The sequence below is a fragment of the Grampus griseus genome, assembly GCF_964374135.1.
Source record: "Grampus griseus genome assembly, chromosome: 4".
NCBI classification, from domain to species: domain Eukaryota; kingdom Metazoa; phylum Chordata; class Mammalia; order Artiodactyla; family Delphinidae; genus Grampus; species Grampus griseus.
In genome coordinates this window covers 69,726,870-69,740,545 of record NC_138997.1, presented here as the reverse complement: position 1 = coordinate 69,740,545, position 13,676 = coordinate 69,726,870, and the positions used below count along the sequence as shown (strand labels likewise).

The 13,676-nt window shown below is 36.5% G+C and overlaps 1 protein-coding gene across 8 annotated transcripts in view; it reads right to left on the bottom strand.

The window, feature by feature from the left end:
* Positions 1–13,676, bottom strand: part of CLOCK (clock circadian regulator) — a 135,253-nt gene that overhangs the window by 46,627 nt on the left and 74,950 nt on the right. For all 8 annotated transcript variants that reach the window (XR_014296631.1, XM_082653015.1, XM_082653013.1 and 5 more), the window contains 3 exons: positions 9,420–9,568; positions 6,388–6,479; positions 577–666 (listed from right to left, as the gene is read on the bottom strand). Coding sequence is in view for 7 of the 8 variants with exons in the window: in XM_082653015.1 (XP_082509141.1) it covers positions 577–666; positions 6,388–6,479; positions 9,420–9,568 (331 nt within the window). In the remaining variant the exon portion in view is untranslated. The remainder of the gene's footprint in view (positions 1–576; positions 667–6,387; positions 6,480–9,419; positions 9,569–13,676) is intronic.

The window sequence follows — 13,676 nt, the reverse complement described above, 5'->3', positions numbered from 1 at the left end:
GCAGAGCAGATGTTCAATAAATATATGTTAAGTAAAACAGCAAATACATAATTCAGGTATTCACCATTCTAATCAAAATTATAATTCTTTTCGAATTATCTACTCTTTTGATATTAATAACAAATTGAATATGGCCATTAAAATATTATCAACTCAAGCCACAGAGCACAAAAGTTCTTATCTATTATTTTCAGTATGTTCTTATAAGTCATTCTTTTGAGAAAATTATTTAGCTGCAACAAATATCTCAGTAGAAATTTAGTTATTCTCAAGATAATTTCAGTGATTAAGCAACATCTTCACCACGCTGATTAAAAAGTTAATACTGAAAACTCAGCATGATAATAAAGAGGGCAAGAAGAATAGAGGTTAGGTGAAGTGGTAGTTGGATATTTAGTCACTATAGATTAATGACTGACCTGAGAAAACACAGACATACTAAAACAAGAGACTATTTAGAGGTCGCATCCCCGCTCCAACCGCTGTTCAGCACTGCTCTGAGGGGTCCACTGCTTAGTGCTTTAGAATGTTTAGAACAGGCATTAAATAAGAAGATCACAGGATTTTTATACTTACTGGTAAATGTTCAAGTAATGAAGTTACACTCTCAGACACATATATTATGCTTCCATCTGTCATGATTGCTAAAAAAAAACCATCAAGAGCCTGAAATTAAACATAATGGTCAGTTAAATGAAAAGAAAAAAGTATTTCACAGGACAGAAATAAAAATCTAAGATAAATGACAAAGGACTTAACTGCGGAAATTTCCAGAGCACTGTCAAAATGCTAGCTTTTCCCCTTACAATACCTTAGTATCTATCTTTGTGCATTTTAAAATGCTTCTGGAAAAAAAAAATCACTCTATGGCCATTATTGGATGATTGGTTTCTAAAAGGTAGAAACAATGTTCTACCTTTACCATGTTATTATACAACAATGGCCTTATTTGAAGATGTTAATATCTCCGAAGCACATAGGCCACCAATAATATGTCTTCGGCACACAAAAGAACACATTACCACCTTCGGATATATTAACAGACAGATATTATGTACAGACTGAAGCACAGGGAGATACATGGGGAATAAAGTGAAAGGGAGTAAGCTGAAAAAGTAGGCTGAGGTCAGATCATGATAGGCCTTGAATACCAGGGCAAGACATATGGACTTTTTTCAAGAGTGGTCTGGAAGCAGTGTGTAAAATGGATTTAGAGGAAAAAGTGAATTAAGAGGAAAATCTCAGTGGCCTTCAGAATAGTTGGGGAAGTTAAGGAGAATCCAAATGAAATTAGCAGCAGTAAGAATAGAGAAGGAGGGACTTAGGCAAGCATTAAGAAATGTGATGTTAGGGTTCAGGAGAGAAGTCAGCATAGGGGAACAATACTTAATAATAAAGCAATCCTGGGACTTCCCTGGTGGTGCAGTGGTTAAGAATCCGCCTGCCGATGCAGGGAACATGGGTTCGAGCCCTGGTCCGGGAAGATCCCACATGCTGCGGAGCAACTAAGCCCATGTGCTACAACTGCTGAGCCTGCGCTCTAGAGCCCGCAAGCCACAACTACTGAGCCCACATGCCACAACTACTGAAGCCTGTGTGCCTAGAGCTCATGCTCTGCAACAAGAGAAGCCACCGCAATGAGAAGCACGCGTACCTCAATGAAGAGTAGTCCCCACTAGCCACAACTAGAGAAAGCCCGTGCACAGCAACAAAGACCCAACCCGACTCAGCCAAAAATTTTTAAAAATAATTTTATAAAATAGTAATAATAATAATAAAGCAATCCTGTATTCACATATCACAAAGTTTTTCATTTGAGAATCCTAGGCACCAAAGTTGCAGCTGAAGAAATGAGATCTGCAAAAGAGAGGAGAATGCCAAAGACAAATCCTTGGGGAATAATCTATTTATGGGAATGAGAAGGAGCAAAAGCACCAGAGAAAATGACAAAGACAGAATAATACACTGTTGTCAATGAAGTCAATGGAAGAAAGAATGACAAAGTGAATGAGGAGGAAGAGGGATGGTTCAGGATAACATAGAATCAAATAAGACAAGGAATGAGAAAATGAGGACTGAATTTTGGTGACTTTTAAGAGTAATTTCCATAGGAAGGTGAGTCACACTACAATGAGTTTAGAGATGGGTGGATGATCAGAAGTCTATTATAAACCACTCTTTCTTCCCTTCTAAAGTTCATGAAAGGACACATTTTGAGGGGACAAAGTATCAAGGGGAGTTATTTTTTAAAAAAGTAACTGAAATATATTTGCAGGCTGAAGGGAAAGAAGATGCAATAGAAAAGATGTTGAAGATATACAGCAGAAAAGATACACCATGAGAGGAGTTCCTCTTCTCCTATCAAAATAGTTATCACAGGGCTTCCCTGCTGGCACAGTGGTTGGGAGTCCGCCTGCCGATGCAGGGGACACGGGTTCGTGCCCTGGTCCGCGGGGATCCCACATGCCATGGAGTGGCTGGGCCTGTGAGCCATGGCCACTGGGCCTGTGCGTCCGGAGCCTGTGCTCCGCAGTGGGAGAGGCCACAGCAGTGAGAGACCCACCTACTGCAAAATAAATAAATAAATAAATAAATAAATAGTTATCACACTAAATTTGAATTTCTTGTTTTAGGGTTCTCTCAAAAGATACAATCTCTAGTGAGAATTATGTATAACTCCTCCAATACTGTATCTGCAGCACCTAGCATATGTGTGGCCCGTGGCAACTAAAAAATAACCTGTATGTAATTTACAGATCTGAGAGTTAGAGTAACCTCCCTCCAAGTAACTGCTGAGGTACGTGTTGGAAGTAGGGAAAAAGGCATCCCCCACCTCCTCTTCTATTGAGGGAGACGTTTGGATATCAGAAAGTACTTATTTTGAGTAGATGCCTGTTTTCTAGAATGGCTCAAACTCATTCTTGGCTAATGTAAGGGGAGGGGGTGAAAATCTTATACTTTAAGCAAATTCATGAAATTTTTACAAAAACTCCTTGGTACAATAATGCTGGTATTACTTCCTAAGGAAAAGGGTCAAAATGATGTTAAGAAGGACATGCTTTTCTCATGTGAAGCTAGATTGTGTCATCTTTGAAAGCAAATTACTATTTTCTATGATGATCTCTATTTGCTAGGAATTAGGATGCAACTCTCTTCTGTGAAGAGAATCAACTAAAATCAGAACTCTTAATGACTTGATCCCACTCCCAGAACCAGAGCCTGCCCCTTCCTCCTTCAAAGCAGGCAAAGATTCAGCAGAGAAAAGCCTCCACCAGCATCTCACCAAGTCTTAATTAACACAAGAAGGGATCCAGGGCTCAAACTTCTTTTGAGTGGAGCAATCTAATTTCCCAAGAAGGTAAGCAGGTACACCAAAAACTGAAGGGGCCTTAGGGAGGAAGACTCAAGAGATGTGGAAGGAAGATCAAGACACAGAAGGACATCCTCATACCAAGACTGAAGACCTTGAAGGTTATCCCTTGCCCACGTTGTATGATACGAGGGAAAGGGCTCATTAGTTAAAACTCATCTTCCTATTTGACATCTACTTTACCCACAACAAAAGGCCTGTGTAAACCTTCGCTGTTTCCTTAGTGGGTGTTTAATATGGGAAGACTGGATGGAAGTTCTAGGGAAGGGGACAGAACCACCTTGTGATGAGGCAGGCAGGGCACTGGCCCTTCCCTTGTAGATTACTGGAGAGAGCTGTCGGCTGCCAAGGAGAAAGAACTCCTTACAAGGAGATGACTTCACACAGAGATGACCCTGCATAGAGGTCTGGTCAGGGTAAACTGCCCTGATTTCCTTGGCTACTCTCAACACCCCCAGCAAGGGTAGCAAGGAATATTCCTTAAGCAACAGAGACAAGAGGAAGAGGGACGGGTGGCAACGGAAGAATGGAGAAAGACAGCCAACACATAAGGTATAAGTGAATTTTAAGATCTTAGTCTGAGTTCTTGAATTAATTAGCAATCTGACCAGACAGGCTGCAGCCTCTCCAGGCCTCATCCGTAAAATGAAGAGGTTGAGCTGAATGACCCCAACTCCTCTACTAGCAGCTCTAACATTCTACGATATAGCCTACATCCGAAATTCTGCTGAAATGGGTATCCAGACTGCCTAACTGTAATCTTATCAACATGACCAGCAAACAGTAACACAACTAGGTTAGTTGGACTCAGGTTACAGTACACACATTTATACATATCCTTCAATCTTGGCAATATGAACTTAAAATGCATATTCACTTAGTAGTTGTAAATATTCACTAAAAATCAAAAATATGCTTGACATATTGAAAATAAATAAATGTAGTATCTTTCAGGAATGTAATTTTAAAAGCAGTGAGGATAATCATGAGACAACTAATTTATATTCTCAAAATTAACATGTTTAAATTTTCTCTGTTGCATATTATATATAATGTTACAATCTCTGGACTCTATTTTTAACACTTATCTACATATGCACTACATGTGTCTTGGCAATTAATTTAAAAAATCTGTTCACTGTAAAGACAAATTTGAGGACAATGCTTTCCGTTTAGCTTATTAGTGAATAGGTAATTTACCTTGCTAAGATTCTTAAGTGTGGACATTACATCAATTTATGAATTTATAAAAAATTTTTCATACCAATAAAGCAGGGTACATAAATAGCTTATGATTAACACAGAAGATCTTATTAAATGATTACACTGAGAAATAATCAAAGAAAAAATTAAAGAGGAATTAAATGAGTTGATTTCTTCTTGTGGTTACAGACATTAGCTTGTGTGTACCCTTTCATAAATGTATTACTTCTATCTAAAGAGATAATTTCAGACAATGGCAAACTACCTTGAAGAGGAGAAAAAATTTAACAAAATTGGAACTATTATTTGGTTTGTAACTTAAGTGTCCACTAACTTAAAGAGTTGACTGCTGGTTACTAAGCTAAAAGTCCTGTGCCACGGCTAGCCTTCACTGAAAACAAGTCTCATGAGTGGCAGTGGGCACAAGGGCTGGGGCCACCGGGACCAGAGGCTAGTCTTCCTGCAGTGAGTCCTAGCTAAGCTAATTACTGTTTTATTTTGAGCAAATTTCATAATCCCTCTGTTCCTCAATTTCCTCATCTGAAAGTTAGAAAGGGATACTAATAGTTTATCTTCAGAAGAGTATTGTGAGGATTCACTGAGGTAATATGTGAAAAGTGCTCAGTTATTTTTCAGATTTTAAGCACAACTTTAAATATATATACAATGCATTTATACTCCAACAAATTTTCATACAGTAACATTTCTGCTGAATAGGTAAAGACTTAATTAATCCAGCAATTAACTGTTCCACCTAAAGTATAAATAGAAAAATAGTTCATTAATTTGCAAAATAATGTTGCTTTAGGCTTTGGTCAATATACAAAGACACTTGAGACATGGCTATTACATATACATACACCACATTACATACACCACACAGAAAAATGCTTAAGTTCTAAAATAACAGACCCAAACAAACAGAATGAGAAATGTAAATTATTTAACCACCTCTATATATTCCTACCTCAACTGCTTTCCTCTACTTCTTCCATGTCTACCTTCTGCATATGTATTTTTCTTGTCCTTAACTGTTACCACCAAAGTATACCACCTTTGTTTATTTTAAGTTTTCATGGAAATCTGATACTGAACTCCGTACTTTGTGTGCATAGATGATACCTTATTAATGTAAATAGGAAATGATCAAAAAGTAAAAAAGTAAAATAGATAGGTATGAGTGACTCAAAATTTTTGTGGATTTTATAATTGATTGTATAAGTTATTAAGTTTTGCAATTCTAAGCAAATATGACCTGAATTGTTTTCAAAAATAATTTTGTCGCAAAAGAACATCTACTTATTTCGTTTTAGAAGTTTCTATTTGAATTGAGAAAAGTTGCCTTTCAATGTATATTTCATTATTTTAATATTTTCAAACTACTTCATTTATTACCATTTTATGTTGTATTTAGGTGGATTTTAATTTGTTAAAAAAAATCTTACTGTCTAGTAGAATACATTTCAAAATAATATTTAGTATGTGATGAATAATATATTTTATTTTTCATTTGAATGTTACTGTGGTCCAGGTAGAGAACTTGGTAGTTATAGGTTTCTGACTTTTATTAAGCCTCTCAAAAATTCAGATGTTATTGAAACCACAAAGATTTGGCATTATTTTAGTACATAGTACTATTTCCTTATAATACTTACATCAGTTAATTTTAACTGAAGAGATAGTTGACTGACTTACACTGAATTAAGATTTTTCAATATTAAATTAATATTGTTAAAACTATACTAAAATTGGTAACCCCCATGATTTCTCTTTTAAGGAAAATAAAACTTTTCAAAAATTAAATCTGGACATACCTCCAGCATTAATTGTGTAAACTCTTCATTACTAAGGAATGTAGGTTTCCAGTCCTGTCGAATTTCACTAGCATCTGACTGTGCAGTGATTTCTGTAAACAGATTGACACATTAGCCGTATAGTCCAACCACAGGGAGAGGGTGGTGGTACAAAAGTCCTACAAGTTGCCTTCCCTTCTCCCACTCTAAACCATAGTCAATAACATTCATTGGTCTAGGTAGGTTATCAGGAGGTCCAAGTTTGGGGATGAGGAAATATTTGAGCTAATGTAGCAAGTTATCTCCTTGGATTTGCTCTCCTGAAAATACCAGTCTCTTTGGATTTTCTTTGGGGAGCTCTGAGAACCTGTATTGCTGACAGGCCTGAGATTGCTTCCTGCTTTACACAATGACCAAACAAGAATCAGAACAAGCAGATTAGACCAAGCATTAGGAATATGTTCTTTTTCTCCTTCCTTTCTTTGCCATTCAAACGGTAGCACCTAGAGCAGACATAAGGACGTGAACCTGGAGGAAAGGAGCCAAGGAGATCAGTCAGTCTGCTTTTAAAAAAGAATGACTTTATTTCACTCCAAAAAAAAAAAAAAAATTAAAAAAAAGAATGACTTTAGGCCTGCCTATTGCCAGGCAGAAAGATTCTTTCCAGTCTAAGGTATTCTATTCTTAATTAATCAAGGAGACTAAAATAAAATTTTAGGCAAAAACTTTATAGTAATAAACCCAGAGTAATCCTGCTTAGTGACCTCTGGTATGTTTTCTTAGTGGTAGGAAGCTGGTCAAAAATTTGCAGATCCCTGGCTTAAGGCACACATTTTAACACAATAATTATAGTTTATCTTGCAACATACTTCTAATGGATTTAGTTATGAGAAAACTATTCATAAATGATGAAATGTGAACTATTTAGGTAATATTTTTTCATTTTTAAATGCAGACATATTAAAACAAACAAGTAAAATTAAAATCTATGTCACAGAGCTTACTCTACAAAATATACTCTACCTTGCAGTGAAAAAAATGGACTAAGTTGTTTTAATTTTTCTATTACCAGATATATAAATATAGCATATTAAACTGGCACCCAAAATTTGGCATATTGGAAATGCCTGTACTAGATATGAAGAGTAACTGAGAAATATAGCTACTAATTCTGTGGAACATAGTCATGCTTTTCAAATTCACATTATATACACTCAGAAAAAAGGACTTAAATCCATAAGCAAATTCCATCAAGTTTAGTTAAACCCAGGTTTATTTTTAGAGTAAGAAGTATATAAGAATCACCTTTCAATTTAAGGTAAATTTTTTTGGTGTGAGAATCATATACCCAATTTTGAAAAAAATATCTAAATGCCAAAATGAATCCTCTATTGTCAGGGATAAATAATTATGCATGCATATTATTTCATTTCATTCAACAATCATTTACTGAACTCCTACAATGTCTGAGGAAGGAGTGTGCTATCTAACAAGGGGCCCTGAAGTTAGTGAGAATACTATTTGTAGAGATAAAATGTAATGATAATGGTGGCAATAAAAATGAAGACCAGCAATTTTGAGAATAATCAACAAAACTGGCAACTGTGATACTGTACTACAGAAGATGAAAAAAATGCAAAACTCTTCTCAGGCTTGAGTCCCAGGGGATTGAAAGGATAGTGGTGTGAAAATGGAAAAAGGAAAGATGAGAGAAAGAGACGACTTGACAAATGAAAATGAATTCAACTTCAGATGCGTTGAGTCTGAGGACACGTAAAACAAAGACCCAGAAGTTACCTGGAAAAAAAAAAACTGAAAAGTTTGCATCTAGAAATATAGATTTAGTAGTTTAAGAGAGAGGCAAAACCAAGGGAAGGAGCATAGAGAAAGCAAGGGCACAAAAGACAAGACCTTGAGAAATGTCATGTTCAGAGGGCAGAAAAAGAAAGAGGAAAGAAGTTAGCTCAGTTGGGAGGGGGAGGTGAATGAAGAAGTACAGTGTATCTCAGGCCAAGGGAAAAGGAAGCCAGTGGAGGATGGATGAAAATTTCCAGTGCTTCAGAGATGCAGAAGAGGATGAAATATAAGAAAAAGCTACCGATTTATTGGTAGCAGAGGGGGTAGGGGGTCATGGCATTAATTAAATTAACAAAAAATAATTTTAAACAGTGGTGGAGCATAAACCAGGCTAGTAATGTATCACAGAGTGAGCTAGCAATAAATAGAGGCACTAGTTACAAATTCTCTTTCTGAGAAGTTCTGCAGTTTCATTTCCATCTGAAAAAGAAATGTCCTTTTACAAGTTTTTCACCTATTTTCTATTAAGTAGCATTTATTAAGTACCAAAATACTTAACATTCTTTAAAATTTTCTTTTCATGACTTATTTACTCAAAGTGATTTTCTTTGATTAACAAATAATCACTTTAAAACACAGTGTTTTGATTTCCTAGATATACACTGAAGCAATCTTTTAAAATGACATATAAAGTTCTCATGATCTGACTCTTGCTTCTCTTTCAAATAGACCCATAACTTTCCAACTCAAACTATGCTCCGGTTAAACTGAACTCTCCCTGCTTCTCTGGTTTTACACATGCTATTTCCTCCATGTGAAATGCTGTTTTTCTTAAGCTAACAGGAAGTCTCAGTTGAAAAATTAACTGTTTAAGACTTCCCTGACACATTCTTTCCTCTGTGTTCTCACACAAAGTTTACAGTTTACGAGCACTACTCACATTATAATTACTTGCATTGCAATTAGCTGTTTATATGTTTGTCTCCCTTGGCCTGAGTTACTTGAGGGCCAGGACTGTTACCCTGCACCACAAGAATCTAGGATATACTAGTAGGCACTAAATACATGTTTGTTGAATGAAAGAAAGAACATACCAGGAAATCTTTAAAAAAGCAATTATTTCCTTTTCTTAAAAATGGTTAGGAAGCATACAGTCTCAAGCCATCACTGCCAAGATTTCATCACATTATGCTTTAAGAGACAGTCTGTTATTATTCAAAAAAAAAAAAATCCATTTTACAAAGTTAAAAATGTACCTTTATGTTTTCGTAAAAAATCAATGCTCTTCTGTAGAACAGTAGATTTGTCCATCTTTCTAGCATTCCCAGGAAGCATGGATCCCAGTTCTTTAATGAGAACATTAAACTGATCTCTACGTTTCTTTTCAGATTTGTTTCTAGATACTCTGATGAAATAAAAAATTAAATAACCAGTTTTCAAACAGTCCATTTAATTACACAAATAGTTTAATACAGTGCTCAATACAGACACAACCACAGAGCATGTACTTCTGTCAATACAGATGGTAATAAATATTTATATCCTAGGTTACCAACAATATACAGTTAATCAGGGCAATAATTTTTCTTCTTAGTTTAACCACTAAAGAAGCTTTTACATTTTATGCATTCGGCATACATGTTTTTATGAAAATGTCAGTAAGACAAACTACATTCAAATCTCAGGTTTTATTTAATCTAATATTTACCAAGAATCTGTATTTTCCTTATAAGGTTATTATGAATATTACTGAGATACAGTTTCTGAAAGCACATATAATGTGTAAGTCCAAATCATTAAAAATTATTGAATAGGAGAAAGTTATCCATCTCCTGTAAGTTTTAAATTATAAACAGAAATCTAAAAATGAAAATTTCCCTACCCTCAGGCTTACCCACACATTCTTCCTCTTTATTCCTCCATCCCAGCCTCCAACACAGAGCTGTAACCACTCTTTTGCATAGCTGTCTCTCCACTGGGTTGTAGGCTTCTTGATAACAGAGCCCCAGTTTTTTCATCTAAGCACTTAAGCATAACACCTAACAAACAGTAAGCACTCAAAATATATGTGCTAAAGGAATAATTCCCACTGTTCTATGTGAAGCAGTAACTAGAAGCAAATTCTTAGTTGTACTGAGAACTCTTGAGATAAATAAACACAATTATTTACAGAGCAATTAATCATTCCATAATACTTCTAATTACCTGCTTTGTGAAGTCAGATTTTAGAATTCAACTTTAGAAAGTACACTACTTTCCCAAAAGATCCCCAAAGGTCAGAGGATAATTCTATTAATTTAATTTAATTTTTTTCAGTAAAGGAGCATTTATTCTGTATTAGTACTGGGAAAAAATACAACTGTTCAAACCTCTCAAGAAACGTAACAGAAATTAACTGACTCCCTCACCAAACATTGAGTGCTTTGTTATAATGACAGAGACTGTGCTAATAAGGACTAGGGATACTACAGAAAGATAAGCCCTTTCAAGAAATTCACCTAATACCTATGGAACCTCCTTAAGTGTGCCGAATTGAGTCATGAAGGCTAAGTGAGAAAGGGATGGTGGCAGGGTGTGAGCAGGGCATTCCAGACACAGGAAACTTGCACAAAGATGAAAACCTAACAGGAATTCCCTGGCAGTCCAGTGGTTAGGACTCCACACTTCCACTGTAGGGGGCACAGGTCTGATCCCTGGTCACGGAACTAATGTCCCTGCATGCTGTGCGGTGCGGCCAAAAAAATAAAATAAGGGCCACACATCTATCACAAGTAGTTCAGCATGGCTCATGTAGCTAGTGTACAAGCTTTCTGTGCCCAGCTATGCTGGAGTTGGGGGAGGAGGGTGGGTGGCAATTAGGAATAATAAGTACTGGAAGAAAAAATCATGAAGTTTTTATGCTACACAAAAGGATTTAGTTTAATAGTGAAAGCCATGGGAAGGCACTAAAAGGTTTTAAGCAAAGAAATGACTGACATGAACAGAACTCCTTATTAAGACCATTCTAGCACTAGAGTAATGAAAAGATCAGTGCTTGGCAAAACAAATTCATATAACAAATACTACTGGAAATTTACTGTATGCAAAACAAGACTGGAGGCCAGATGACCATGTGTAATATAACTTGAGATACTAGTTTCGGTAGACCAATGGTTTGGGGAGAATTTAAATATGGTGAAATTGCCTGTTTGACATTTTAAAGGACACATACTAGAGGAAGTTAGACATACAGATCAGTTATATTCCTCTAGAAAGGAGTAAGTAGGAAATAAGTAACTGAGAATTATTATATATGAAATATCTGAAGACATGGGTAAAATTTAGAGCCATTATTTGTTGTATATAAGTTACTACTGGAAATTGTATATAACTGTATAAATGTTGTATATAAGGCACTACTAGAAACATACATGAAATTTCATTTAATTCCTACAAAGTAGACTTTATTATTTTTCATGTTACAAGTGTGACAACTCAGGCATAAAAGAGAATATGCCCAGGATCATACAGTTACCAAGAAGTAATAATTTAAAACAGGCATCTTAACTCCAGCATAAGAAATATACACAAATCAAGTATCACTGCCAATTCTACCAGTGGATCACACCCATTAAAGCAACTTTATTTCATGTTACGTTCAGGTTGGACGTATTCAGCCCTTGTGATGACCTCAGTAATAACAGGGCACAGATGTCAGCGTTCAACATGGTCCATTTAATTCTGACAGCATTATTATGAGGCCTTCTCTTTCTCCAAGGTTTCCCACAGCCATAGCATTTTTGGTCCCCTAAAAACACGATCAAACCTTCAAAGTCTCTGTGAACAGAATACCCTTAGCTCACCTTATCCATCTCTAAACTTGGCCTTTAAATCTGTCCAAGTTAATTCCTCAAAGTTCTGCCTCTGAAGACCTAAATAGACATTTCTCCAAAGAAGATATACAGACTGCCAACAAACACATGAAAGAATGCTCAACATCATTAATCATTAAAGAAATGCAAATCAAAACTACATCTCACACCAGTCAGAATGGCCATTATCAAAAAATCTAGAAACAATAAATGCTGGAGAGGGTGTGGAGAAAAGGGAACACTCTTGCACTGCTGGTGGGAATGTGAATTGGTTCAGCCACTTTGGAGAACAGTATGGAGGTTCCTTAAAAAACTACAAATAGAACTACCATATGACCCAGCAATCCCACTACTGGGCATATACCCTGAGAAAACCATAATTCAAAAAGAGTCATGTACCACAATGTTCATTGCAGCTCTATTTACAATAGCCCAGAGATGGAAACAACCTAAGTGCCCATCATCGGATGAATGGATAAAGAAGATGTGGCACATATATACAATGGAATATTACTCACCCATAAAAAGAAACGAAATTGAGCTATTTGTAATAAGGTGGATAGACCTAGGGTCTGTCATACAGAGTGAAGTAAGTCAGAAAGAGAAAGACAAATACCGTATGCTAACACATATATATGGAATTTAAGGAAAAAAAATGTCATGAAGAACCTATGGGTAAGACAGGAATAAAGACACAGACCTACTGGAGAACGGACCTGAGGATATGGGGAGGGGGAAGGGTGAGCTGTGACAGGGCGACAGAGAGGCATGGACATATATACACTAACAAACGTAAGGTAGATAGCTAGTGGGAAGCAGCCGCATGGCACAGGGATATCGGCTCGGTGCTTTGTGACCGCCTGGAGGGGTGGGATAGGGAGGGTGGGAGGGAGGGAGACGCAAGAGGGAAGAGATATGGGAACATATGTATATGTATAACTGATTCACTTTGTTATAAAGCAGAAACTAACACACCACTGTAAAGCAATTATACCCTAATAAAGATGTTAAAAAAAAAAAAAAGTTCTGCCTCTTCATTCAGGCAAGACTGATTATTCCCACCTTATCAGTGACTTTCTCTCTACCCTGAAATATTTTATAAGAACCTTCCCCCACTAGATTGAAGTTAAGGGAAAGGAGTTATATCCAATATATTTTTAGCTTCAAATTCAGGTCTTTTAATTTCCTTGAATAAAGTTGTATATAGCGTTCCTCAAAATCTTCTTCCCAGATATATTTTAATCATTCATTTAAGAATTTAGCAGTTTATCTGGTTATGTGAATATTCTTCTTATCCCAGTACCTTTTATTTTGCTAAATACAGACATTTAGGAACTACTACTTATTACATGTTTATCTTTTGTATCTGTATGTAATGCTACTACACTCTCTACCCTCATGTCTGAGCACCCAAGTAGTTCAGTGTGGCTGGAAAAAAACCATAAAGTATTTACTGCTCACCCTCAATGACTACACACTTGGCTGCAATGCTCTCTGGACCCTCCCTCCTGATACTGTAATCACCATCAAGGCCCGTATCTAAGGTCAAGCCCCCACCATCACCACCATGGCTCTAGATCCCATCCTGTCACCTACTTGATGATACCTCTCCATCAATTCTTCCCCCCCACGCCTACTCTCCACCACCCACTTTCCCTTCTG